Source organism: Pelodiscus sinensis, chromosome 10 (assembly GCF_049634645.1).
Source record: "Pelodiscus sinensis isolate JC-2024 chromosome 10, ASM4963464v1, whole genome shotgun sequence".
NCBI lineage: Eukaryota > Metazoa > Chordata > Testudines > Trionychidae > Pelodiscus > Pelodiscus sinensis.
In genome coordinates, this window is record NC_134720.1 from 54,728,599 (window position 1) to 54,756,484 (window position 27,886).

General features: G+C 67.8%; 1 protein-coding gene across 1 annotated transcript; it reads right to left on the reverse strand.

Annotated features, from left to right (window-relative positions):
- Positions 1 to 1,087: 1,087 nt before the first annotated feature.
- Positions 1,088 to 21,354, reverse strand: LRRC15 (leucine rich repeat containing 15). The gene is made up of 5 exons (XM_075938372.1): positions 21,078 to 21,354; positions 13,570 to 15,330; positions 8,808 to 8,861; positions 6,242 to 6,342; positions 1,088 to 3,413 (listed from the first exon to the last, which is right to left on the reverse strand). The coding sequence occupies exons 2-5, from the start codon at positions 15,325 to 15,327 to the stop codon at positions 1,784 to 1,786; spliced, it is 3,543 nt and encodes a 1,180-aa protein (XP_075794487.1). The 5' UTR covers positions 15,328 to 15,330; positions 21,078 to 21,354; the 3' UTR covers positions 1,088 to 1,783.
- Positions 21,355 to 27,886: the final 6,532 nt, after the last annotated feature.

Genomic DNA, 27,886 nt, shown 5'->3' on the forward strand with positions numbered 1-27,886 from the left:
GGCAGCAGATTTCTCCCTGTGGCTGCCCCTGGTGCTGTCCTTGGGCTGGTGTGGTGGGGGGCAGAGCATGGGCCGTGCCTGCCGGCAGCCTGGCGTGACATCCCTGCGCAGGGACGGCTGGTGGTGGCCCCTGGTACCGTGGCTGGCGCTGGCCTCGTGAGGGTGTCCCAGCCTCTGCGTGTCAGGCTAGGAATGGGAGGGATCGCTTGGTGAGTCCTGGTTCTGTTCCCTCCTCTGGGGCACTTGGCGTTGGCCACTGTCGGCCGACAGGACACGGGGCTGGAGGGACCTTGGGTCTGGCCCCGTCTGGCCACTCTTACGGTCTGATCAGGAAAGCAGTCAACTCATTAAAAACCGCAATCACTTTGCTTAACCACCACGCCCACGTCACTGCCGTCCTCCTTCGCCTCCCCGGCCGCCATTGCTACGTCGTGAACCACAACGTCCCTAACGGGCCCGGGGGCGCCAACCACCCAACTGATGACCAGCATCAGCCACTGCACCGCCAGGCCAGCACCAGCCACAGCGCCAGAGGCCACCGCCGCCGCTAGGCCAACGCCAGCCACGGCCCCAGGGGCCACCACCGCTGCCAGGCCAATGCCAGCCACAGCGCCAAGGGCCACCACCGCCGCCAGGCCAATGCCGACCACAGCACCAGAGGCCGCCACCACCGCCAGGCCAACACCAGCCACGGCACCAGAGGCCACCACCACCGCCAGGCCAACACCAGCCACGGCACCAGAGGCCACCACCACCGCCAGGCCAACACCAGCCACGGCACCAGAGGCCACCACCACCGCCAGGCCAACGTCAGCCACAGCGCCAAGGGCCACCACCGCCACCAGGCCAACGCCAGCCACGGCCCCAGGGGCCACCACCGCCACCAGGCCAACGCCAGCCACGGCCCCAGGGGCCACCACCGCCACTAGGCCAATGCCAGCCACGGCACCAGGGGTCACCACAACCTCCAGGCCAACGCCAGACACGGCCCCAGAGGACACCTCCACCCTTGGGGGCTTCTCCCACTGGCTCCACTGCTCTCTTGGGGGCTCCTCCCGCCGGCTCCCCTGCACCCTCGGGGGCTGCTCCCGCCGGCCCCCCTCCATCCTTGGGGGCTCCTCCCGCCAGCTCCCCTGCACCCTCGGGTGAGGGCAGCAGCGCAACAGGAGTGCCTCTCGGGTGCTGGGCTGGGGAATCCCCCTGTAGGCCGCACAGCCTGTTGGGGTCTCTGCCCTGAGGTGTGTGCAGTCACGAGCCGCCCCACCCAGCATGGCAACCCGACTCCTTTGGGGGCTGGAGATCGGGGCCCGAGTTCCAGAAGTGCTGAGATGAGGAGGCTCATTTATTGACACCCCCCCAACTCTGCCCCCTTGCTCCGTCGTTACTCCCTGCTGGGCTACAGCTGCTGTTGTCCATGGAGCAGGGCCAGGCCAGGCCAGGCCATTCAGCAAGTCCCCCTCCTGGCACCAGATGCCGACCCTGCCCGCTGGATGTCCGAGTATGCCCAGAAAGCTGCCCCTGCATGCACTTGGGGTGAGGCTGAGGGGCACCCTTGCACGGGCGTGCGCCAGGAACACACGGGGCAGAGTTGCACCATGGAGCGGCTGCACTCACTCCCCGGGGGGAACTGGGAGAAGCGTTTGGGTAATTAAACGAGAGACGCCGCCAATCGGTACCAGGGCGCCGGGGGCCAGACGTGCCCAGAGCAGGGGCCAATGAGCTGAAAACAAACCGTCCTTCTGGTTGTGACTTTTATTGGCACCAGCCCCCGGGAGACTCCCGACTAGGGCTCAGAAGGGGGGCCGTGAGAAACAGCCTCCACCGCCGCCCCCCCGGGCTCCACGCGGATGCTGACCCAGAGCCTCACTGGGCCACAGCTGGAATTCAGGACCCAGCTGTTTTCGTACGCCAGGCCCCGGGCTGGCGCCTCCCCTGCGGGGGGGAGACGAACGGTTAAGCGGTGGCACGCGGCTGTGTCGCAGGCGAGCTGCACGGAGCCTTCGGGGTCATGGTAGGTGCACGGGGCCTGGGCTGCCCCTGCCTCTCCCAGGGTCGAGGGGTCGGTGGGGGCGGGCGCAGCCCGACACACCAGCTGCTCCGGCGGCACAGCCGGCAGCGCCCATCCCCGTAGGTGCTCAGGGCTTGCACACAGGGTCTGCGCGTTCAGGGGCGCGGCCCAGGCCCGCACCCAGCTGGCGAGAGAGGCCACGTGGCAGTCGCACGCCCAGGGGTTGTCTTTCAGGGCCAGGCTGATCAGGGAGTCGCTGGTGTCAAAGATCCCCTGAGGCAGCGCCTGCAGGCGGTTCCCCACCAGGTCCAGCACCTGCAGGCTGAAGAGGTCGTGGAAGGCCTCGGGCGCCAGGGTGCTCAGGTGGTTGTGGGCCAGCTGCAGCGTGGTGAGGCTGGAGAGGCCGGCGAAGAGCCCGGCGGGCAGGCGCGCGAGCCGGTTGTGCGAGAGCGCCAGGGTCTGCACGTGGGCCAGGCCGCGGAACAGCCGCTCCGGGAGGGTCTCCAGCCGGTTGGAGGCGGCGAGGAGCTGGCGGAGCTGGGGCGTGCCCTGCAGCAGGCCGGCCGGCAGCGCCGAGAGCCGGTTGCCCTCCAGGTTGAGGGAGTCCAGGTGCGGCAGGGAGCAGAAGGCGGAGGGGCGCAGGCTGGTGAGCGCGTTGTGCTGGAGCTGCAGCCGCTGGAGGCGGACGAGCCCCCGGAAGGCGTCGGGGGGCAGCTCCGCCAGCGCGTTCCCGTCCAGGGACAGCTCCTGGAGGCTGCTCAGGGGCCGGAAGGCGCCGAGCGGCAGGCGGGGGAGGCTGACGTTGCTCAGCTTCAGCACGCGCAGGCCGGCGAGCGGGGCGAGCAGCCGGGGGGGCACCTGGCCCAGGGGGTTGTGCGACAGGTCCAGCACCTGCAGCGCCCGCAGCGGGGAGAAGAGGGCGGGGGGCAGGGCGGCGAGCGCGTTCCCTTGCAGGTGAAGCGTCTCCAGGCAGGGTGTGGGGGCGAAGAGCCCCGGCGCCAGGGCCCGCAGGCCGGCGAAGGTGAGGAGCAGCCTGCGGAGCCCGGGCAGGCTGCACAAGGCCTCGCTGCTCAGGGCCGACAGGTTGCTGCCGGAGACCTCGAGCTCGGTGAGCCCGGCCAGCTCCCCCAAGGCGCCCGGCTCCAGGGCCTGCGCCGGGTTGTTGAGGAAAACCAGCCTGGCCAGGCGGGGGCAGTGGGCGAAGGCCCCGCGCCGCACGGTGCTCAGGGCAGTCTCCACGAAGAAGAGCTGAGTGGTGTTGCCTGGCAGCCCCGCGGGGATGTCCCGGATCTCTGGCCCGGCACAGAACACCTTGGTTTCCTCGTAGCACTGGCAGGGGGGCGGGCAGGCCTGGGCGAGCCGGCCCAGCAGCAGGGCCAGCAGCAGGGGGCCGGCCAGCAGCATCCTAGGCCGGAGACAAGCATGCAGATCAGTCGCCCCGCGCCCAGCCCGCGGACCGGATCAGTCGCCCCGCGCCCAGCCCACGGACCGGATCCCTCGCCCCGCGCCCAGCCCGGATCACTCGCCCCGCGCCCAGCCCGCAGACCGGATCCCTCGCCCCGCGCCCAGCCCACGGACCGGATCCCTCGCCCCGCGCCCAGCCCGCAGACCGGATCCCTCGCCCCGCGCCCAGCCCACGGACCGGATCCCTCGCCCCCTGCCCAGCCCGGATCGCTCGCCCAGCGCCCAGCCCGCGGACCGGATCAGTCGCCCCACGCCCAGCCCGCGGACCGGATCCCTCGCCCCCTGCCCAGCCCACGGACCGGATCCCTCGCCCCGCGCCCAGCCCACGGACCGGATCCGTCGCCCCGCGCCCAGCCCGCGGACCGGATCAGTCGCCCCGCGCCCAGCCCACGGACCGGATCCCTCGCCCCGCGCCCAGCCCACGGACCGGATCCCTCGCCCCCTGCCCAGCCCGCAGATCGGATCAGTCGCCCCGCGCCCAGCCCGCAGACCGGATCCCTCGCCCCCTGCCCAGCCCGCGGACCGGATCAGTCGCCCCGCGCCCAGCCCGCGGACCGGATCAGTCGCCCCGCGCCCAGCCCGCAGACCGGATCCCTCGCCCCCTGCCCAGCCCGCGGATCGGATCCCTCGCCCCGCGCCCAGCCCACGGACCGGATCCCTCGCCCCCTGCCCAGCCCGCGGACCGGATCGCTCGCCCCGCGCCCAGCCCGCAGATCGGATCCCTCGCCCCACGCCCAGCCCGGATCCCTCGCCCCGCGCCCAGCCCGCGGACCGGATCCCTCGCCCCGCGCCCAGCCCGCGGACCGGATCCCTCGCCCCGCGCCCAGCCCGCGGACCGGATCCCTCGCCCCGCGCCCAGCCCGCGGACCGGTTCCTTCGCCCCGCGCCCAGCCCGCGGACCGGATCCCGCACCCAGCCCGCAGATCGGATCCCTCGCCCCGCACCCAGCCCGCAGATCGGATCCCGCGCCCAGCCCGCAGATTGGATCCCGCGCCCAGCCCGCAGATCGGATCCCTCTCCCCGCGCCCAGCCCGCAGACCGGATCCCTCGCCCTGCGCCCAGCCCGCAGACCGGATCCCTCGCCCCCTGCCCAGCCCGCGAACCGGATCCCTCGCCCCCTGCCCAGCCCGCAGACCGGATCCCTCGCCCCCTGCCCAGCCCGCAGACCGGATCCCTCGCCCCCTGCCCAGCCCGCAGACCGGATCCCTCGCCCCGCGCCCAGCCCACAGACCGGATCCCTCGCCCCACGCCCAGCCCGGATCCCTCGCCCCGTGCCCAGCCCAGCCCGCAGACCGGATCCCTCGCCCCGCGCCCAGCCCGGATCACTCACCCCGCTCCCAGCCCAGAAACCGGATCCCTCACCCCGCGCCCAGCCCGGATCCCTCGCCCCACGCCCAGCCCGCAGACCGGATCCCTCGCCCCACGCCCAGCCCGCGGATGGGGCCTGGCTGGAAAAGCCCCAGAAAGCGGAGGCTCGCTGGAGGCTGCAGCGCTCACATGGCTGGGTGCCAGGCCGGCACTCTGCCCTGAGCCCTCGGCCTCTCTCCCCTCCGCAGGCGGCCATGGCAACGCCTCTCCCTGCCATCCCCGCCTCAAGCCATCTGGGACGGGGATCTACTGGCCGCACCCCAAAACAGCTCCCCGCCAGCAACCACTGGGTGCCCAGCCCGGCATGCAGCCCCCGGGCAGGATCCTGCACCCGCCACGGGGCAGCTCCCTCCAGCGCGGGGACAGGCAGGAACCCCGACAGAAGTTACAAGCATGCGGGGAAGTGGCGCAAGGGGCCACGCAGCAGTGAGCCCCGGCTGGGGCAAGGGCGGCTGCGGGCCTAGGCACCCTCGCCACAGCACCGTGGCCAGGCCTGTCCCGAAGGACGGGGGCTGCAGCTAGCGGAGGGGCGCAGAGCTGGGCGGGTGAGCCCAGAGGCCTGCAGCCGAGGAAGGGGCCAGTTCTCAGCCGTGGGAGGCAGGCCCAGGCTCCGGCTGCCATAGAAACCAGGGCAGGCTCCGGTCCCCGTGTGTCTGCAAAGGGCTGCAAGCCAGCTCAGGCCTAGGCCTGCCCCTTCCTCTGCGCTGGGGTGTCTGCCCCGGCCCCATGCCTGCCGGCTGGGCTATGTGCCGAGGGGGGAACGGACCTCGGGCCAGGGGCTGCGCCTGGGGCACCAGTGCTCTGACCGGGGGGATGCGGAGCCGGCGGCCCCACAGGGGCTCGCCACGGACACGTGAAAGCAGGAGGAGCGGCTGGGGAGCAGGAGGGACTCGGGGGGAGAGTACGGGCCAAGCTGGGGGCTAACACGACAGGAGAGGAGGACACAGAGACACGTGATGCGACTGTGGCCCACACACCTGCTGGGGGCTGCACTGTCCCATGCAGGGGCCCCGAGACACGGCCAGAGAGGCTGAGCTCCCCCGGGGCGTTCCACCCCCACGACCTGTCCTGCTCTGGGACAGGTACCTGGCGCCGGACGCAGGTCGCCTCCTGACCCAGCTGGTCTATGCTGGCGCGTGCAATGGATCGGGGGGCAGCGCGCCAGGTCCCCGAGTGGTGAAACTGAACCCAGCGCCACTGGTGCTAAGGACAGACGTAGGCCCAGGCTGTCGAACACTTGCCCCTTTACGCCTGCACGTATGAGAACGGGTCACCACCCACCACGCAGTCGGCCATGCACCGGCATGAGGCCCACCCCATTCCGGTTTGCGAGGCACAAACCAGGGAGTTCGCACTCCCGCGTGGGAGCCCAGTTCTGCACGCAGGTTGGCAGGTACGAACCTGAAAATGAGGCCCAGGCAGAATCGGGAAGGTCGGTCTCCGAAGCGAAATACTTGGCGGATTCGTGCAAACCTTCTATTTGCACGTCCCACGGCACCGACCTGCAGGGAGATCGCAGGGCGGCATTTGAGCACAGGCAAAGCAGCCCAGCTTCGTATGTGCGCTGCCCAGAGAGCAAGTGCAGGAAGAACCAACCGGGGACACTTCTGGAGCTTGGTGCACGAGCCTCTATCGCCCGAGCAAAAAGCCAGCTGGCTTAGAGCAGACTCATCAGTCTCTCTCTGCATGGTGTCAGTGCCACTAGCTCATCAGTGCAACCCCCAGCAGGTGTGTGCGTTACACTATCATAGTGCAATCTGCACTGCACTGTGCCCCGACCTGCACTATGTCCTGATCTGCACTGCACTGCGCCCCAAGCTACACTGCATGATGCCGACCTGCACTGCACCGCGCCCCAATCTACACTGCGCTATGCCGACCTGCACTGCATCCCGGCCTGCACTGCACTGCACTGCGCCCCCAATCTACACTGCGCCATGCCGACCTGCACTGCATCCCGGCCTGCACTGCACTGCCCCCCCAATCTACACGGTGCCATGCCGACCTGCACTGCACTGCCCCCCAATCTACACTGCGCCATGCCGACCTGCACTGCATCCCAGCCTGCACTGCACTGCCCCCCAATCTACACTGCACCATGCCGACCTGCACTGCATCCCGGCCTGCACTGCACTGCCCCCCAATCTACACTGCGCTATGCCGACCTGCACTGCATCCCGGCCTGCACTGCACTGCACTGCGCCCCAATCTACACTGTGCCATGCCGACCTGCACTGCATCCCGGCCTGCACTACACTGCCCCCCAATCTACACTGCGCCATGCCGACCTGCACTGCACTGCCCCCCCCAATCTACACTGCGCCATGCCGACCTGCACTGCATCCCAGCCTGCACTGCACTGCCCCCCCAATCTACACTGCGCCATGCCGACCTGCACTGCATCCAAGCCTGCACTGCACTGCCCCCCCAATCTACACTGCGCCATGCCGACCTGCACTGCATCCCGGCCTGCACTGCACTGCCCCCCCAATCTACACTGCGCCATGCCGACCTGCACTGCATCCCGGCCTGCACTGCACTGCCCCCCCAATCTACACTGCGCCATGCCGACCTGCACTGCATCCCAGCCTGCACTGCACTGCCCCCCCAATCTACACTGCGCCATGCCGACCTGCACTGCATCCCGGCCTGCACTGCACTGCCCCCCAATCTACACTGCACCATGCCGACCTGCACTGCATCCCGGCCTGCACTGCACTGCCCCCCAATCTACACTGCGCTATGCCGACCTGCACTGCCCCCCAATCTACACTACGCTATGCCGACCTGCACTGCATCCCGGCCTGCAATGCACTGCCCCTCAATCTACACTGTGCCATGCCGACCTGCACTGCATCCCGGCCTGCACTGCACTGCCCCCCCAATCTACACTGCGCTATGCCGACCTGCACTGCATCCCGGCCTGCACTGCACTGCCCCCCAATCTACACTGCACCATGCCGACCTGCACTGCATCCCGGCCTGCACTGCACTGCCCCCCAATCTACACTGCGCTATGCCGACCTGCACTGCATCCCGGCCTGCACTGCACTGCACTGCGCCCCAATCTACACTGTGCCATGCCGACCTGCACTGCATCCTGGCCTGCACTACACTGCCCCCCAATCTACACTGCGCCATGCCGACCTGCACTGCATCCCGGCCTGCACTGCACTGCCCCCCCAATCTACACTGCGCCATGCCGACCTGCACTGCATCCCGGCCTACACTGCACTGCGCCCCAATCTACACTGCGCCATGCTAACCTGCACTGCATCCCGGCCTGCACTGCACTGCCCCCCAATCTACACTGCGCCATGCTAACCAGCACTGCATCCCGGCCTGCACTGCACTGCCCCCCAATCTACACTGCGCCATGCTGACCTGCACTGCATCCCGGCCTGCACTGCACCGCTCCCCAACCTACCCACACATCTGCCTGGTTACCTAGCAGTGTACACACCCAACATATGAACACAGCCCTGCACTCTGACGGCTCCCAAGCCCACGGGGTCACAATGCCCAGCCAGGAGGGCTGCTCACACCAGCCCTAGGATGTGCCTGTCCCATTTCAGACATGCACCCCGACCCTGCGAACACTCGGTGGCCTTTGAGTCTGGCACAGCCCCTGCTAGCAGCCGGGCCTCTCCTCCCCCGAGCGCCCTGGGGGCCGCAGAGCCGCACTCCAGTCTGGTGAGATTGTCCCTTCCCACAGCCCCGTCCTGGCTGTGTAGATCAGCCCCCCATGCAGCGAGCGGCTGCCAGGATCCAGCTGTTACCGCGCACTAGTCACGCAGACCAGCCCTCCAGCCAAGCCCTTTCCCTCGGCGCTGCCGCCGGCCGGGAGCGGTGCCACCGTCTGGTGAGGGACCCGTCCCGCTTCGCTCTACTCCCAGGCCGTTTCCTGCAAGGCCCAGAGCAGCTGCGAAAGCTCCCGGCCCTGCCCACAGACCCACGAGCCCAAGACCTGCGCAGTCACGGTGCAGCCACCTCCCGTGGCCCAGGCGCGGCTCTGCCGTCCCTCGCCGGGCGGGTTCACGTCCGAGCAGCCCCTTCAAGCGGCACCCTGCTTCCTGGAACGTAACAGCTGGCCCAGCACGTGCTGAGGGGTGGGGCCATGCCCAGGCGGGGCCTCCAGGGGCCTGGGGAGCAGGGGTGCAAGACACTGAGCGGCGCCGTCGTGACGCGCTGCCCAGCCCCCCAAAACAAAGGCACTTTGGGGGGCAGCTGGAACCCCAGCCTGCGGCCCGCTAAGGAGAGGCAGTGCGGCCAGTTCTCTCTCACGCCGCTAAGGAAGCAGGCGCAGGCCGGGCTGAGCACCACGGGCAGGGCAGGAAGAGCGGGTGTTTCCGACGCCCCAGGAGGCCCCGGCAGCTTCCACAAGCTGCCTGCGCAGGGCAGGGCCCACATCCACCCGCCTCCCCCAGCAGGGCTGCAGAGCTGCAGCTGCGTGACCCGGCGCTCCCCGCTCAGGAGGGGCCGGCCACTTCTGCTGCTGCTGCCAGAGGGGGAAGCGGCAGAAACCCTGGTGCAAAGGGCCCCTCCCCCTCCCCTTGGGGCAGCTCCGGTCCAGCCCCGCGCCCAGTTTCAGGAACTGTGCAGCTCAGCCCTCGCCCTGCCGCCGCCGGCCCCTCTGCAGCCCGGGCCAGGCCTGCACTGATGATCTTGCAGAAACGGGATTCGTAATCCACCGCAAGGGCTCGGTTTCACATCTCATCCCAAAGGCATCCCGCTTCCAGCAGCGTGGGCTGGGCCGGCCGCCAGGGCTCAGACACAGCACCGCTTCCTGCCCCCGCCCCCGTCCCGGAGAGCTCGGCCAGCGTGGGACGGCCCGAGACACGCCCTGCTCCCCAGGCCTGCCCGGAGTCCTCGCGTAGAGGCCCCGGCCAGGGCCGAGCTGCGCTCAGTCACCCGGGGGTCGCGCGGGGAAAGGCCCAGGCCCAGGACACTGTCTGGTCAGGGAGGGGCTGGCTCGCCTGGACCAAGCGTGTCCACTGCCGTCTCGCCCGCCACAGCCACAGCCGGCTCTGGAAAGTCGGCCGAGGCCACGGCTGCGCAGGGCGTGTTTAAGGGCCCCGGGCTCGCTTCCTCCGCAGGGTGGGGCCGGCCCGGGTGGTGGGAGCAGGAGCAGGAAGGGAAAATCCCAAGTCAGCGCTTCACCAGTGCGTTACCGGGATCCGCCGCCTCTCTCGGCTGGGCGGGCGCACTGATTCTGCCCCCGGCGGATCTCTCGCCCCGGCTCCGTGCCGCACTCGGGCCAGTGTTCGGCTCCCGGCTCTCACAAGACGTCCCAGAGCAGTGCACGGAGTCCCTGCTCGCTCACGCTGGTGTGAAACAGCAGTAGCACCACCGACGGCCAGGGCCCTACGCCAGTGCAACCCTGGTGCAAAGGGCCCTACGCCAGTGCAACCCTGGTGCAAAGGGCCCTACGCCAGTGCAACCCTGGTGCAAAGGGCCCTACGCCAGTGCAATGTAGTGGGGGGGGTGTCTGCTCTGTAACCCGGGGTCCCCCTGTGCTGTGCGATTCCCACTGACTCACCCACATGGGGATTGGCCCAGACACCCAGGCCCATCCTGAGCAGATAACAAGGCTCTTCCCCGGGGGAGAGACAAAGGGGGGAGGCGGAGACGGCACCTGGCTGGGGGCTGGGCAGTTGCTGGATGGGAAACGTGAAGGGAACAGCCTAAGCTGGGGACTGAGGGCCTAGGGGGGGATGGACCCCCACCCCAAGGGGGCTGAGGCTGCCTGGCCCTGACTCCTGCAGCCACCCAGGGCTGTGCTGGGCTGTGTCCGGCGGGGTCTGTTCTTGCTGCTCCGGGGTGCAGGGCGGGGACCCGCCGCGCCGTCACAGCCAGTGCAGCCCTGGTGGAAGGGACACTGGTGGGGACACGGGCGATGGCCGTACGGACTGGGGGCGGGGCGGGGCAGGGATCGGGCTGGAGCTGGCAGCGCCAGGGGCGAGTGCAGGGTGTCCTGGGGCCTGCTGGTCCGTCGCTCCAGCCAGCCACTGGAAAGCCGCTTCGACTGCGTCCCCGGCCGGTTCTCTGCGCGGGGCTGAGCTGCGGGAGCCTCGGCAGGTTCACGCTCCCCCGACCGTGCCACAGCGAAGTGACGTGCAAGCCCGGGGAGCCCAGCGGGTTCTGCCCCCGGAGCCAGCGGCTGTGGCCTCCCGGGAGGGGACGGGCGCTGCAGAGAGCGGGACCTGGGCTCGCTGAACGGGCCCCCCAGTCCAGGGGGGCAGAGGCCCCAGGCGTTTGCAGCTGCAGGGGGCGAGGGGCGTGCGGGGGCTGCCGCGCGGGCGCCGTCCCGGCAAAGCTCACCTCACCGAGGCAGAGAGGTGACCCGCTAGCTTACGGGCTCGGGGGCGCTCACAGGGCATCGCCCCTGCCCTGGGCACAGGGGGAGACCAGGCCCCTGGCACCCGGCTCCCTGCCCCCCGGGCCCCTGCCCCCCAGACTCCGGGCCCCCTGCGCCCCAGATTCCTGGCCCCCAGACCCCTGGCCCCCCGGCCCTCTGCCCCCCAGACCCCTGGCCCCCCGGCTCCCTACCCCCCAGACCCCTGGCCCCCCGGCTCCCTACCCCCCAGACCCCTGCTCCCCTGGCTCCCTGCCCCTGCTTCCCCACAAGCAGCCCCCTGCCTGCCAGAATGGGAGCCCCACTGGGCCTGGGATGGCCAGTGGGGAGGGAAGCCAGCTCCACACCCTGGAGGGTTCCTGTCCCGTTCACACCAGTCCGCCCGTCTCCTGGGAACCTCAGGCAGCAGAGGCGGCTCCGAGCTGCAGGGCAGGCGCGTGGGGGGCGCAGACAGCGGGGGGCCCTGGGGAGGCGGCTCTCAGAGCTGTGCGTGGGGCAGGGTGTTAGTGACTTGCGCCGGCCACAGACAGAAGAGCGGTGGGGTGGGTCAGGGATACTTTATTGGTATTGTTCATGCTGCTGGGGAGCTAAGAACCACGGTCCCGAGCCAGACTCCCACTGTGCAAGGCGCTGTACAAAGGCTGAGCAAACCGAGGTCCCTGCCCCGTGGGGCGCACACGCTAAGTATTCACTGAGACACACCGTGGGTGCAGACGGCACGGGGCCACGAGGAGACCCTACTGGGGGAGGGGTCGGCTCTGGCCCCCGAGAGGGGAGATGGCTCTGGAAGCGGTAGGTGAGGGGTCCAGCCAGACTGGCAGTGGGGGGCGCGGTCCCATAGCCACGTGGGGAGAGGCAGACACTGGGCACTGCTGGGAGGGTTAGAGACGGGGGTGGCGAGAGGGGAAGAAATAGGAAGGTCTCTGCTCCACAATGAACAGCATGTAGTGCTGGAATGGGGGCCCCTCCCCTGCCCACCCCGTACTGCACTGCAGACACGCACCAACCCAGCCCAGCCCTCCGACCACAGCCGCTCCAGCGCCCAGCATCTGCGCTTTTCCTGAGTGGCCAAGCAGTGCCGTGAGTGGCCACGTGGTGCCGTGGTATCCACGCAGTGCCATGAGTGGCCACGCAGTGCCGAGGGTGGCCACGATACCCACGCAGTGCCGAGGGTGGCCACAATACCCACACAGGGCCATGGTATCCACGCAGTGCCGAGGGTGGCCACAATACCCACGCAGTGCCATGAGTGGCCACGCAGTGCCGAGGGTGGCCACGATACCCACGCAGTGCCATGGTATCCACGCAGTGCCGAGGGTGGCCACGATACCCACGCAGTGCCATGAGTGGCCACGCAGTGCCGAGGGTGGCCACAATACCCACGCAGTGCCATGAGTGGCCACGCAGTGCCATGGTATCCACGCAGTGCCGAGGGTGGCCACGATACCCACGCAGTGCCATGGTATCCACGCAGTGCCGAGGGTGGCCACGATACCCACACAGTGCCATGAGTGGCCACGCAGTGCCGAGGGTGGCCACAATACCCACACAGTGCCATGAGTGGCCACGCAGTGCCGAGGGTGGCCACGATACCCACGCAGTGCCATGGTACCCACGCAGTGCCGAGGGTGGCCACGATACCCACACAGTGCCATGAGTGGCCACGCAGTGCCGAGGGTGGCCACAATACCCACGCAGTGCCGTGGTATCCACACAGTGCCGAGGGTGGCCACAATACCCACGCAGTGCCATGGTATCCACGCAGTGCCGAGGGTGGCCACAATACCCACACAGTGCCATGGTATCCACGCAGTGCCGAGGGTGGCCACAATACCCACGCAGTGCCATGGTATCAACGCAGTGCCGAGGGTGGCCACAATACCCACGCAGTGCCGTGGTATCCACGCAGTGCCCCCCATAGTTGCCCTGCAGGGCTCTGGTTTGTCTGAATTGGGCTGATTTCGCGCCCCCAGCCTGGGAGCAGGGAGCGCAGAGACCCGGGCTGTTCCCTGCCACGAGGGCGATGGAGCTGGGCTAGTGAGCGGGATGACGGGCCAGGGGCCAAGGGCACAAACGCCCCCTCAAGCGCCCAGGGCTCTACCTCAGCCTTTGGTGCCTCCAGCGTGCCAAGGCCGGGCCCATGGGGTGCCCGAGGGGCAAGGGTGATGCCGTGGGGCAGGCCTCAGGCTCCAGGCCACAGGAGGGGAGAGGAGTCTGGGTCTGCGAGGAAGGCAATTTAGCTCAGTCCTTGTGTGCGCTGTAAGGCCTGCTGGGACCATAGGACCGACCCCCATCTCCCAGCCCCACATGCTGGGGGGAATGAGGGGCCCTGCAGCGCCAGTGCAATCCGCACAGAGCTTCACGCCCCGGCCTAGGCCTTGTTCTGGCCCTTCCTTCGCCTCCGCCCCCCCCGGCCCCTCCTCTTACAGCCGAACGCGCCCAGCGCCACCAGCGTGCACAGCACCGCCAAGCAGCCCAGCGTGATGACAGCCACCACCACCGCGCTCTGGGTGCGAGTCAGGCCCCACAGCCCCTTCTCCTGGGCCCCGGGGGGCCCAGCCGGGGGCCTGCTCGGGGACCCGCTCGCCGTCCCTGCGTCCCCGGGCCCGGAGGCCGTGGGCGGCACTTTCTCGGGAGCGAGACGGCCGGAGGGGGACGTTTCGGGGTGACCAGGGGAGGTGGCGTCCGGCCCGTCCGTCGGGGCCCCGGAAGGGGTCTCCGGGGAGGAGGGCCCCTCCTCAAAGCCCACGACAGGGGCCCCCCTCACGAGCAGCGGCAGGGCGCACACAGGCGGGCTGTCCCCCACCTTCTGCCCGTTGGCTCGGAGCCAGCCCCGGAGCGCCAGGATGCCGGAGTCGCAGCGCCAGGGGTTGTCGTGCAGCCCCACCTGGCGCAGCCGGGCCAGCGGCTCCAGGAGGCCGGCGGGCAGGCTCTCCAGGGAGTTGTTCTGCAGCTGGAGGTTCAGCAGCTCCGGGGCGTGGCGGAAGAGGCCCCCCGGCAGGGCGCGCAGCTGGTTGCTGTGCAGGGAGAGGTTCTGCAGCTTGGGCAGGCCCCGGAGCAGCTCCCCGTCCAGGGTGTGCAGGGCGTTGGAGTGCAGGGACAGCTCCAGCAGCTCGCCCAGGCCCTGGAAGGCTGCGGGGGCGACGCTGCCCAGCTGGTTGCTGCTCAGGACCAGCACCTGCAGCTGGGTGAGGTTGCTGAAGAGCAGGTCGGGCAGGGTGGCGAGCTGGTTGTCGTAGAGCCAGAGCTCCCGCAGCTGGGGCATGGGCCCGAAGGTCCCCGGGGCGAGGTCCCGCAGCGCGTTCCGGTGCAGCGTCAGCTTGGAGAGCTCGGGCAGCCGCAGGAGCAGCCCCGGGGGCAGAGCCGCCAGGAGGTTGTTGGACAGGAAGAGCTTCTGCAGGCGGGCATTGTGCGCCAAGAGCCCGGGCGAGAGGCTCCGGAGCCGGTTCTGGTGCAGCCCCAGCTCCTGCAGCTCCCGCAGCCGGTCCAAGGCGCCGGCCGGGATCTCCTGCAGCTGGTTCTCGTACAGCCGCAGCACCTGAAGCCGGGGCAGGCGCCGGAAGGCCTTGGCGGGCAGGGCGGCGATGCTGTTCTTCGCCAGGTTGAGCTTGGTGAGGCTGGCGAGCCGGTCGAAGACGCCCTCGGGCAGGGCCTGCAGGCTGTTCCCATGCAGCTGCAGCTCCTTCAGGAGGCCGAGCGGGGCGAAGTGGGCGGGCTGGAGCTCCCGGATCTGGTTGCCCGAGAGCAGCAGGGACTCGAGTTTGCCCAGGGGCTGGAAGAGCTCCGGGGGCAGGTCCTGCAGCCGGTTGCTGGCCAGGCTGAGGTAGCGCAGGGCGGCCAGGCCCTGGAAGGCGCCGGGGCTGAGGCGGGACAGGTCGTTCTTCTCGATCCGCAGGGCGATCAGCTGGGAGACGTTGCCGAAGGCCGCAGGGCCCAGCTCCGCCAGGCGGGTGTTGATGATCTGCAGGCTCATGGCGTTGCTGGGGAGGGGGCTGGGCAGCTGCGTGATGCCGGCTCCAGCGCATTGCACCTGGGCGGACTTGGAGCACTGGCACGGCTCGGGGCACTGCGCCAGCGCCACGCGCAGCCCCTGCAGCAGGACGAGCAGCAGGACGCAGCCTCTCAGCGCCATGGCCTGGAACACAACACAGAGCGTCAGCGTCAGCGCCCGCCCGGCCGTGAGCCCCTCACCGCAGCCAGCCTGGCCAGGGACCCGCAGGGCGCTGGGGCGCTAGCCGAGGCAGGCCCAGAGACATTCCTGCTAGCGAAGGGCGACCCTCCGGGTCTGCCGGGCTCTAGGGACAGGGCCTAGTTACTCCCGCTCTGCCGTGGGGAGGTCTGCAGAGCACTGGGGCAAGGGCCCAGGTGCCCAGTCCTGGCTCTAACCTTTAGGAGATGCTACTGCTCTGATGAGCATCTGAGGGCTCCGTCACAGCTGCTCTGGCCTGCCCGGGGCGCGGGGCCGACGGGTCACGGCCGCAGGGATCTCCCACTCCTGCCCCGGCTGGAACGGCCTCTGGGGCGCGGACGTGCCAGATTCCCCGCTCCCGGGGAGCCCCCGGCCCGGGCGCACACATTCCCGCCTTGGGCAGATGCCAGTAGCCCCGGGGGGGGGGGGGACACGGGCAGGGGGCCATAGCCCGGAGCTTCTGGCCGTGGCCAATTGCCGACACTTGCACAGGGAGCACCACATCCCGCGGGCTGAGCCCCGCTGCAGCCGTCAGCAAGGCGCGTGCGGGGCTGGCTGCAGGGAGGGGCAGCGCTCGGCTGGGCTCTGCGCCAGACTGTGCACGCCCGCCCCGCCCCCGAGCAGATCCCAGCCGGAGGCCTCGGCACCCTGCTGAGGATGCAGACAGGCTGGGAACGGGCTCTGTGCCGGGCTGGGGTCGCCAAGATCAGCCTGGACAAACACGGGCAAATCTGGAACAGGCTGGGAGCAAAGCCAACGGGAGCGTCTCCCACGCCGCCCAGCAGCCCCCGCGCCCGCCGCTCCGAGGAGCCTTCCCAGAGTCTGGGTGGCCAGCAAGGTTTCCGGTGCTCCCGCTGGAGCCAGCGTGGGAACGGCGCCAAAGCAGAACCCGAGGGGATCTCAGCGCGACAGGGCAGGAGACAAAGCAGAACCCGAGGGGATCTCAGCGCGACAGGGCAGGAGACAAAGCAGAACCCGAGGGGATCTCAGCGCGCTGGGCGTGGGAAGGAGACAAAGCAGAACCCGAGGGGATCTCAGCACGACAGGGAAGGAGACAAAGCAGAACCCGAGGGGATCTCAGCGCGACAGGGAAGGAGACAAAGCAGAACCCGAGGGGATCTCAGCGCGACAGGGCAGGAGACAAAGCAGAACCCGAGGGGATCTCAGCGCGACAGGGAAGGAGACAAAGCAGAACCCGAGGGGATCTCAGCGCGACAGGGAAGGACACAAAGCAGAACCCAAGGGGATCTCAGCGCGACAGGGAAGGAGACAAAGCAGAACCCGAGGGGATCTCAGCGCGACAGGGAAGGAGACAAAGCAGAACCCGAGGGGATCTCAGCGCGACAGGGAAGGAGACAAAGCAGAACCCGAGGGGATCTCAGCGCGACAGGGAAGGACACAAAGCAGAACCCAAGGGGATCTCAGCGCGACAGGGAAGGACACAAAGCAGAACCCAAGGGGATCTCAGCGCGACAGGGAAGGAGACAAAGCAGAACCCGAGGGGATCTCAGCGCGACAGGGAAGGAGACAAAGCAGAACCCGAGGGGATCTCAGCGCGACAGGGCAGGAGACAAAGCAGAACCCGAGGGGATCTCAGCGCGACAGGGCAGGAGACAAAGCAGAACCCGAGGGGATCTCAGCGCGACAGGGCAGGAGACAAAGCAGAACCCGAGGGGATCTCAGCGCGACAGGGAAGGAGACAAAGCAGAACCCGAGGGGATCTCAGCGCGACAGGGAAGGAGACAAAGCAGAACCCGAGGGGATCTCAGCGCGACAGGGAAGGAGACAAAGCAGAACCCGAGGGGATCTCAGCGCGACAGGGAAGGAGACAAAGCAGAACCCGAGGGGATCTCAGCGCGACAGGGCAGGAGACAAAGCAGAACCCGAGGGGATCTCAGCGCGACAGGGAAGGAGACAAAGCAGAACCCGAGGGGATCTCAGCGCGACAGGGCAGGAGACAAAGCAGAACCCGAGGGGATCTCAGCGCGCTGGGCGTGGGAAGGAGACAAAGCAGAACCCGAGGGGATCTCAGCGCGACAGGGAAGGAGACAAAGCAGAACCCGAGGGGATCTCAGCGCGACAGGGAAGGAGACAAAGCAGAACCCGAGGGGATCTCAGCGCGACAGCGGCCGGCCTGCGCGCCGGGCGTGGGAAGGAGACAAAGCCAGGCCAACAGGGCTACGTCTACACTGGTTTGATTTTCCAGAAATTCTTTTAACAGAAAAGTTTTCCGTTAAAAGCATTTTCGGAACAGAGTGTCTGGATTGGCAGGACGCTTTTCCACAAAAGCACTTTTTGCCAATCTAGACGCGCTTTTCCGCAAAAAAGCCCCAATCGCCATTTTCACCATCGGGACTTTTTTGCGGAAAACAAATCTGAGCTGTCTACACTGGCCCTTTTGTGCAAAAGTTTTGTGCAAAAGGACTTTTGCCCGAACGGGAGCAGCACAGTATTTCCGCAGGAAGCGCTGATTTCTTACAGTAGGAAGTCAGTGCTTTTGCGGAAATTCAAGCGGCCAGTGTAGACAGCTGGCAAGTTTTTCCGGAAAAGCGGCTGATTTTCTGGAAAAACTGGCCAGTCTAGACACAGCCCAGGAGCGCACAGCCATGGAGGAGCACAGCGCCCGCCCTCGGCACAGCTCTGCCCATCCTACCCGCGCGCACACGGCACCCAGAGTTCATCGCCCTGGCGGCAGGCTCCTGCCCGGAACGAGCCGCCTCGCCCCAGAGAGAGGAGCTGCGGACAGCCAGGCCAGGTACTAGGCCAGGTGGCGAGGCCAGGGCCTGGGAACGCAGAGCCCTGGGCCGAGCCTCAGGCTCTCCAGCGATTCCGCCCTCGCACGCTCACGGCTCGCTCGGCAGCCCCGGGACACCCAGTGCCACTTCCGCAGCCTGGGCCGGACCCGCCAAGCCCTGGGCACTTTGGCTTGGTGAGCTCGAGGGGCCGGCCGGCAGCACAGGCCAGGGAAAGCCTCCCACATGCGGCTGCTGGTGGCCCGGAGCCCAGTCCCAACGAGCCGGGCTGAGCACAAGGTGCAGGAGGGCAGCCAACAGCTGTGCTTCGGAGGGCCGGGCCAGCCCTGGCTCCCAAGGGCCCGGCAGCTCGCCCAGGCTCTGGTGCATCGAGGCGCCTGCAGCTGGACAGGCAAAGTGCCAGGCTCTGCAACCCCCAGAGTCAAGCAATCAAAGGCGGCAGCTCCCCTCCCCCCCCCCCCACACACCTGCCCCAGCGAGGCCGCAGCCGTGGGCCCGGCACCCAGGCAGCCTTTGCTCCCGGGCTCCCGGGCAGGGGCCATGCTGAGTCCGGGCAGCTGGGGATGGCAGGGGCTGCAGCTGCCCGGTTTGCGACCGAGTGCCCTCTGGCGGCTCAGGCCAGCGCCTGCGACCAGGCGGCGGGGGGCTCAGGCCAGTCCCTGCCTGTCCTGGCTCCATGCTGCACCCCAGGAGCAACCGGCAGGTCCGGGTCCTAGGCGGGAGCTGGGGCTTTGCTCCCGCCCCAAGCACCAGCTCCACCATCCATTGGCCAGGAGCTGCAGCCAATGGGAGCTGCAGGGACGGTGTCTGCAGGCCAGGGCAGCGCATGGAGCCTCCTGCCCCCTGCCTAGGAGCCGGACTTGTTTGGCCTCAGCCCCTCTGCGACTGGCTGGCATTGCCCATGGTAAGCACAAGTCACAGCCTCCTGCCCTGGCCCCTCCCCCGAGCCTGCACCCCCATCTGGAGCCCTTGTCCCCTCCTGCACCCTGAGCCCCTGCCCCAGCCTAGAACCCCCTCCTGACCCCAAAGCTCACCCCATCCTGCAGCCCCCGCACCCCAAACCCTTCTCCAGCCTGCACCCCCAGCCCGAGCCCTCACCCCAGCCCAGAATCCCCTTCTCTACCCAAACCCTTCATTTCTGGCCCCACCCCAGAGCCTGCACCCCCAGTTAGAGCTCTCACCCCATCCTGCACCCCGGCTCCTGCCCCAGCTTAGGGAAAGTGAGCCATTGGGAGTGGGGGAATGCAGCAAGTGGGGGCGGGGCCACCGGAAGGGGCGGGGCTATGGCGTGGCTTTGTGCCACCAGACACTTGGCAGCCCTGCCCGGAGGGGCCGGGTCTCTCGGACGGCTCGGCCCGATGGCCAGGTGCCAGCGTAGGGGCTCCCCCGGATGGTGCGTGGGTGTGAGCACTACGTAATAATGGTGCTCTTTGCACCATCCTCGTGCGCCCTGAGCCCAGGCTCTTTGTGTGGCTCCGAAGGCCCTTGGCCGACGTGCCCCGGGGCGAGGCTCCGAGCAGCCTGGCCAGGGGCTGGGGGAGACAGAGCCAGACCCCCTTGGGAGCCCAGCCACTCAGCCTTGGGGGAGCACCGCCGAGCCCCAGGCCCCGTCCAGAGCTCCTGGGCCCCCCAACACCATAACCAGCCCCCAGCCACCAGAGCTCCGCTTGGAAGGGAAGTCGCGGCTCCCGCCCCTCGCCGGCCGGCCCTTGGCAGCCTCCAGAGCACTGACCCCCACCCGGGGCACACACCCCGCTACCTGCCCGCGGGCCGGCTGCCCTCCCTCCCTGGCCTCTGCGCAGCACAGCCCCCGGAACCATTCGCTGGCAAGAGGGAAAATTCCCCTCCAGCCTCCCACCTTTGTGTGGTTTGCATCTGGAAACGGTTTGCATCGAGACCGATTCTGTTTACATTGAGCATCTTATACTTAACCGAGCCCTCGGCACATCAAACGGCTCTTCCTGCCGCCGCCTTTCCCACCAGCTGGGAGCATGCGAGCACCAGTTAATGAAAGGCAGCCGAAAACTGTTCTACTCCTTTGTCGGTCAGGGCAAGAATGTACCACCCTACAAAGGAAGTGCCCCAGAGAGAGAGACAGAGAGAGAGAGAGACAGACACACACACAGTCACACACACACACACCCTTTAACAATCAACACACACACACCCTTTAACAATCAACACACACACACACACAGTCACACCCTTAAACAATCAACACACACACACACAGTCACACACACACACACACCCTTTAACAATCAACACACACAGTCACACCCTTTATCAACACACACACACACAGTCACACCCTTAAACAATCAACACACACACACACAGTCACACCCTTAAACAATCAACACACACACACACACACAGTCACACCCTTTAACACACACACAGACACACCCTTTAACAATCACACACACACACACACAGACACACCCTTTAACACACACACACACACACACAGTCACACCCTTTAACACACACACACACACACACAGTCACACCCTTTAACACACACACACAGTCACACCCTTTAACAATCACACACACACACACACACACCCTTTAACAATCACACACACACACTCTTTAACACACACACACACACACACACAGCCACACCCTTTAACAATCAACACACACACACAGTCAGTCACACACACACACACACACACACACACACACACACAGTCACACACACACACCCTTTAACAATCAACCCATCTGAAACTTTTACTTCCCCCTTCTCCCCGGTCTCTCTGGGCGGCACTTGGAGTTCTGCTCCTCTTACCTACATATTTCTGCTCCCACAGTTCTCGGCTGGAATCCGTGTGCCGGAGCAACACAAGCCGGAGCCAGGCAAACCCGGAGCTCCTGGGAGAACTGGGGCAGGACGAGCGCTGCCAGCACAGAAAATGAAAAGAGACTCACCAGCCGGGGTCTTGCTGCTGGGCCGGGTCAGGGCCGGGGAAGCGGAGCAGCCCAAGCCCGGTGCAGCTGTGGGAGCAGAGTGGGGCTGCTCGGTCCCTCCCAGTATTTAAGCTGCTGACTCAATGAATCAGCAGAGGGGCAGTGTCAGAGGCTGGAGCAATCACTGGAACAGAAAACCCCGGGGCCGGCTCCCCCCGGGCTTGCAAGGGGAGCAGGAGGCTTCTCCCGAGAGCCGGAACGCCGTTCCCACCCACCAGCCCTGCGGCGGGTTTGGAGGAAGCGGAGCGCTGAGAACCGGCTGCTACAGCTGCAGAGATGTCCCCTGGGCAGAGCCCCCGCCCGCCCGGCTCACAGCCAGCCCGCCGGTGCCAGGCTGAGCCACCCTGCTGCCACACGCGGACTAGCCATCTCGGAGCCGGCAGAGCTGGGAAGAGGGGCGGCTGGCTGAGGTTTGGCAGCACCTCATGCTGCTCAGACTGCGCCTTTCCCCACCAGCCTCAGCAAGCTGGACCACAGTGGGGGAGGGGGGGGCTGCACTTCTCAGATGGGGAAACTGAGGCACAGGGAAGTTAAGTGTCTTGCCCAAGGCCACAGAGAGAACAGAGCACAGGGCTGCTGAAGCCCCCCCCCCCAGCACTGCCCCCCCACTGGTGGCTTGGACACAGCTCGGGCCTCTCTGGAGCAGCCCCATGGCAGCCTACGAGCGCAGCAGCAGCACAGGGCCGAGGGGGCGCCGCATGCCCAGGGCAGCTCCCTGCAGCGGGCCCCTCGGGCAGCGACCTGCTCGGGCCCCCAATGCCGGCCTCATGCCGCTCCCAGGGGAGCCTGCACAGACACCCGGGGCAGGCCTGGCCCCACCACACTGCCCACAGCTCCATAGCCTAGGGCACCCCGCTGCTCCCCTGCACCCGTGCGACCCGGGCAGAGCGGGGCCATGCCCAGGCGAGGAGCTAACCACAAAGCGCAGGCCGGTCAGGGCGCGGCCCAAGGCAGCGCGCTAGGCCGCTCCGGCTCCCCCAGGGCTGAGCAGTGGCCCCGCCGAGGCGCTGGGGGCCCGGGCCCATGAGCTGAGCATCAGCCCTGGAGCCCTGCCCTGCTGCTTCGCCTCGCCATGGGACCAGAGCCTGCTGAGCCCGGACCCCCCGCGCCACCGGCAGCTCTGCGCTCCGCGCCCCGTCTCTGGCAGAGGCGCCCCCGGCTGACAGGCACAGGCCTAGCACGGCCGGGACGGAGCCGTCCTTCCCGTGGGATGCTCTGGGACGCCCCCCGGCAGCCACCTCAACAGCCCGTGTGCGCGGGAGCGCGGGGCTCCGGGGGGCTCGGCGCAGGGCCCCCCCCACCGCCCAAGGCAGAGGAGTCGTCCCAGGCGCTGCGTCTCCCTAGCGATGGCTCTGGCCTGGGACGTGTTTCCCCTTTTCCAATGGCGGCCCAGCTTCCATCAGCCCCTGGACCGGCTCTGGCGCCTCTGGCCCCTTGGGGACAATAACCCCCCGGCTACCGGGGCCACGCGCAGCCTGTGGCAGCACCGCCACCCTCAGCACGGGCACTGGCCGAAGCTCCGGGAGAGGAGCTGGCCCCAGGCCAGGGGCCCGCCCGCAGAGCGGCAGGGAAGCGCTTCCCAGCCCGGAGGACACAGCCCTGCAGCCGGTCACCCCGACCATGCGCCAGGGAACCAGCGCAGTGTCCCTGAGCCCCGCCCGGCTGGCGAGCAGCAGGGCCGCCGAGCTGGTCAGGGAGGGTGGCGAGGGCTCTCTGCAGAGGTCACCCGGGGAGCCCCTCAAGGCTGCCTGGAATCTCGGGGTCACTGCTCCCCTCGCCTGAGGGGGAGCCCCGGGGCCTGTCTGGCCGGGCGCCACGACCTCTGGGCGACCGGGAACCGCCCATTTCCCCCATCCCGTCTGAGCCGGGGGTGCCAGGCCGGCCAGCGGGCGAGAGCCCCCCGGGGCCGGCAGCTGCTCCCTGATCCGCACCCCGAGGCCTCGCCGGGCAGCGGGTGGTTCCGGAGCCGCCCCACGCGGAAGACGCTGGCTCGGGGGCTGCGCGGGTCCGTTCCTGGGCCCTGGCTCAGGCAGGCCTCGTTAGCAACGCCGGGAGCTGAGCTTCATTGCACTTCCCAAGCCGAGACTCCAGCCGGGGGGTGTGAAACTCAGCAGCCGCCTCACCCGGCACCTGCCTGCACCACCCTGCCCAAGCCCTTCAAAGGCGCCTCTGCCAGGCCTGGCTCTGGGCGCCCGGCCCCCAGGCCGAATCCAAGGGCACGTGAGGAACCTGCCAGGCACCAGCGAGTGTGCATCAGTGCGCACACGCTCACACAGGCACACGCTCACACAGTGCGCACATGCTCTCACAGGCACACGCTCACACACGCTCACACAGTGCGCACACGCTCACACAGTGCACACACGCTCACACAGTGCACACACGCTCTCACAGGCACACGCTCACACACGCTCACACAGTGCGCACACGCTCTCACAGGCACACGCTCACACGCTCACACAGTGCGCACACGCTCTCAGAGGCACACTCTCACACGCTCACACAGTGCACACACGCTCACACAGTGCGCACACGCTCTCACAGGCACACGCTCACACACGCTCACACAGTGCGCACACGCTCTCAGAGGCACACTCTCACACGCTCACACAGTGCACACACGCTCACACAGTGCACACACGCTCACACAGGCACACGCTCTCACAGTGCACACGCTCTCACAGTGCACACACGCTCACACAGGCACACGCTCACACAGTGCGCACATGCTCTCACAGGCACACGCTCACACACGCTCACACAATGCGCACACGCTCACACAATGCGCACACGCTCACACGCTCACACAGTGCGCACACGCTCACGCAGTGCACACGCTCACGCAGTGCACACACACGCTCACAATGCGCACACGCTCACACAGGCACACGCTCACCCCCCAGGGCATCGCATCCCCCTTCCTGCCTGCTGCAGCTGCTCAGCCCCGCGCTCCCAAGCACAGCTCAAGCTGTTTCCCCATCGGACACTGCTGGATTCAGGGCTTCTTCCATCCACAAGCCCCCCCCCCGCAGTAGAGCCATAGCCCCCCCACACAGTACAGCCATAGCCCCCCGCCCCCGCAGTAGAGCCATAGCCCCCCGCCACAGTGACCCATAGCCCCCCCCCCCCGCAGTACAGCCATAGCCCCTCTCCCCCCGCGGTAGAGCCATAGCCCCTCTCCCCCCGCGGTAGAGCCATAGCCCCTCTCCCCCGCAGTACAGCCATAGCCCCTCTCCCCCCGCGGTAGAGCCATAGCCCCCCCCCCGCAGTAGAGCCATAGCCCCCTCCCCCGCGGTAGAGCCATAGACCCCCCCCCACAGTAGAGCCATAGCCCCTCTCCCCCCCACGGTAGAGCCATAGCCCCCCCCCCGCGGTAGAGCCATAGCCCCCCCCCCGCAGTAGAGCCATAGCCCCTCTCCCCCCCACAGTAGAGCCATAGCCCCCCCCCGCAGTAGAGCCATAACCCCCCATTAACCCTTTTAGTAGGAGGAGAGGTCAGAGCGACTCATGCGGAGTCACGGGGCCCAGCCGACACAGGGCTACTCACCCTTGGCTGGCCCAGGATCTGCCGGGCACGTCCCTGTGACACACTTGTGGGTCATGCCCCATCAGCTGAGATCTGCTGCTTGACACACACGCTGCAGGCAGAGGTGAGGCCTGAAACGTGACCCAGCCCCCTTTGGCCCAGGCCAGGTGTCAGGTCCTGGCGCACGGGGTCTGGCTCAGCCCCACACGACGGAGCCGGGGGGAGGTTTTCCGCTCTCTTCTCTGTCGCTTTTGACAGGAAGGAAGGTGGGGAGCAGGGGGGGTCCATAGCTCCTGGGCGTGTCCCTCCCACAGCCTGGGACCAGCCCCAGCAAACACCGTCTCTCGCACACGGAGGAGCTGGACCAGGCTGCAGAGAGCCCCCCGGGCCAGAGGTGCAGAGCGCTGGCCTGGCTCCTCCCCAGGGCTTTCGCTCAGGTTCCTAGGACGCAGGCCCTGGCGGAGAGGGGCTGGTGCCCTGAGCCGGCTGTGCGAAGACGGTGGAGAGCGGGGCGCGGGCGGGAAGCCAGGCTACAGGGATGACTATTAACAGCCAGCTCAAGCATGTAGGGACGCAACTGGAACGCTCCATCTGTGCCAGCCATCGCCTTGTGGAGGGGGGAGCGGGACCCTTGGCTTTAGGAAGGGATTTGCTACTCTCCCATGTAAAGCAGCTAGGGAGACGGAGCCAGAAGAACCTACAGCAAGGGAGGCGCACGCTGGCTGGAAACGCGGTCCCGGGAGGTAGTGGGGGAAGGGCATTGCAAGCGGGTCCTGCCGGGATCTGTCCTGGATCCAGTTCCATTAACTGGATTTCCATACTGGCACAGGCAGTGCTCTTCTTGTGTTTGCAGAGGGCACCAGGCTGGGAGGGGTGGCGAGCGCCCTGCAGGACGGGGCCGTGACACGCGCGGGTCTGGACAAACTGGGGGAACGGCCGGAGGTCAAGGGGATGACATTCAAGGACAAACGCAAAGTGCTGCACTTGGGAAGGAACGAGCAATCGCACGAACATGAAACGGGAACTGACGCCGAGGAAGAGCTGCGGAAAAGGATCTGGGGGCAGAGTGAATCACAAAGAGAACGAGAGTCAATAACATGACACTGCTGCAAAAAATCCAACATCACTCTGGGCTGTAGGAAGAGGAGTGTCGCAAGCAGGACACGCAGGGTCATTCTTCCTCTGCTCGGCGCTGGGGAAACGTGCCCGGCTCTAGGCACCACCCTCGAAACGTGGGCACAGACCGGACAAACACGAGCTGGGGGGGAAAGGGAAGGAACGGGGCTTGTTGAGCCGGAGGGGCCAGAGCAGTCGCTCCCTGGGTACAGTTTGTTATACAAGGAGGGTGACGAGTTGCTCTATGAGCCACTAAGGACGCGGCTGGGGAGTCGCGCTGCGGCGTCCGGACCGGCTGCAGTTACCTGGGCACTGACGGCTCCTGCTCTGTCCCACACAGGCCATCAGACTGGATGAGCCAGTGGGCCGGGCTGGCCGCAAGCCTCGAAGCAGGTGGGACCCTTGGGAAGGGAAGCGCAGATGTTCCAGCGCCCCCACCCCCCACCGGAGCCAGTCCGAGCCACGTGTGCAGACCACGAGCCGCCATGAATGGGGGTTGATGGAGCAGCCACAGCCCCCCCGGCTCTGCTCCCGTGAGCTGGCGGGCTGCCCAGACTCTGCATCCAGGCCCCCCGGCGCTGTCCCCTCACAAGCACTGTGCGCCCCATAACGAGCCAGACACCAGCCCCCCGCTCCGCCCAGGCCTGGCCCTCACTGGCTGGCTGCTCCGTGAGTTTGGCACCAGTCTCTGCGCCCCCTGCACATGCCACTCCAGGCAGAGGTCACAGCTGCTCTAGCCTGCGTCCGGGGGATGCCGGGGGACACGGCCTGAGCTCCCTGGGGCCCTCTGTGCCCCCCAAGGCACGCCCCGCCCCCACCCGGCACGGGGATAAATCCCCACTGTGCTTCCGGTCCCCTCAGATGCTGCGGCTGCTGCTTCCAGCCCCCAAGGCCCCCCTCGTGGGCCAGCAGAGGCCCGGCCCCATTCGGCAGGCCCCGCGGCGATCCTGGAGCCCGGCACAGGGCGCTGTGTCTCGCCTGAGGCGCTGCCCCGGGGCCGAGCGCCCGGCTGGGGGAGACGCAGCGGCCGAGGGGCACCGGGGAGCCCCCAGGGAGCTGACAGAAGGAGCGTGAGTCTCGGAGCACGTCCCGCCCGTTTGGAAGGGAGGAATGTGACCGTTGGCTGCACCGGGCCCGGCCGCTCCGGCAGGAAATGCCTCGGCGTGAAGTAACGGCACCGGGAGACCGAGCGTCAGCTGGGCTGCTCCGGAGCCTTCCCGCCTCCCTCAGCCTCAGCACTGGCCAAGGCCTCGCAGCTGCTGCCCTCGCAGGGCCTGGCCGGCGCCGCCTCAGCCTTGCAGGGGAGGCAGCCCAACCCACCGCCCGGGGCTCCTGCGGGGGGGAGAAGCATCGTCGGCCCCACCAGGCTGCCGGGAGAGCTCAGCCAGAGACCTGCCGGTCAGCTGGGGGGGCTGGAATGGAGGAAGAGGGGGGGCTGGCACGGTGCCCTACAAGGTGCCTCATCCCAGGGCAGCCTGGCGCAGCAGGGATGGGTGTGGAACAGTCACAGTTAGTTAGAGCTGCTCTCTGGGTCGCCACGGAGCCGGAACGTTTCAGTGCCCAGGGGAACAGAGCAGCCGCTGATTACACAGTGCTGCACCACACACTGCACCACCCCCAGCACACTGCACCACGCCCTGCACCCCCAGCACACTGCACCACGCTGCACCACACACTGCACCACCCCCAGCACACTGCACCACGCCCTGCACCCCCAGCACACTGCACCACGCTGCACCACACACTGCACCACGCTGCACCACACACTGCACAACCCCCAGCACACTGCACCACGCCCTGCACCACACACTGCACCACGCTGCACCACACACTGCACCACTCCCAGCACACTGCACCACGCCCTGCATCCCCAGCACACTGCACCACGCTGCACCACACACTGCACCACCCCCAGCACACTGCACCACGCCCTGCACCACACACTGCACCACGCTGCACCACACACTGCACCACCCCAGCACACTGCACCACGCCCTGCACCCCCAGCACACTGCACCACGCTGCACCACACACTGCACCACCCCCAGCACACTGCACCACGCCCTGCACCACACACTGCACCACGCTGCACCACACACTGCACAACCCCCAGCACACTGCACCACGC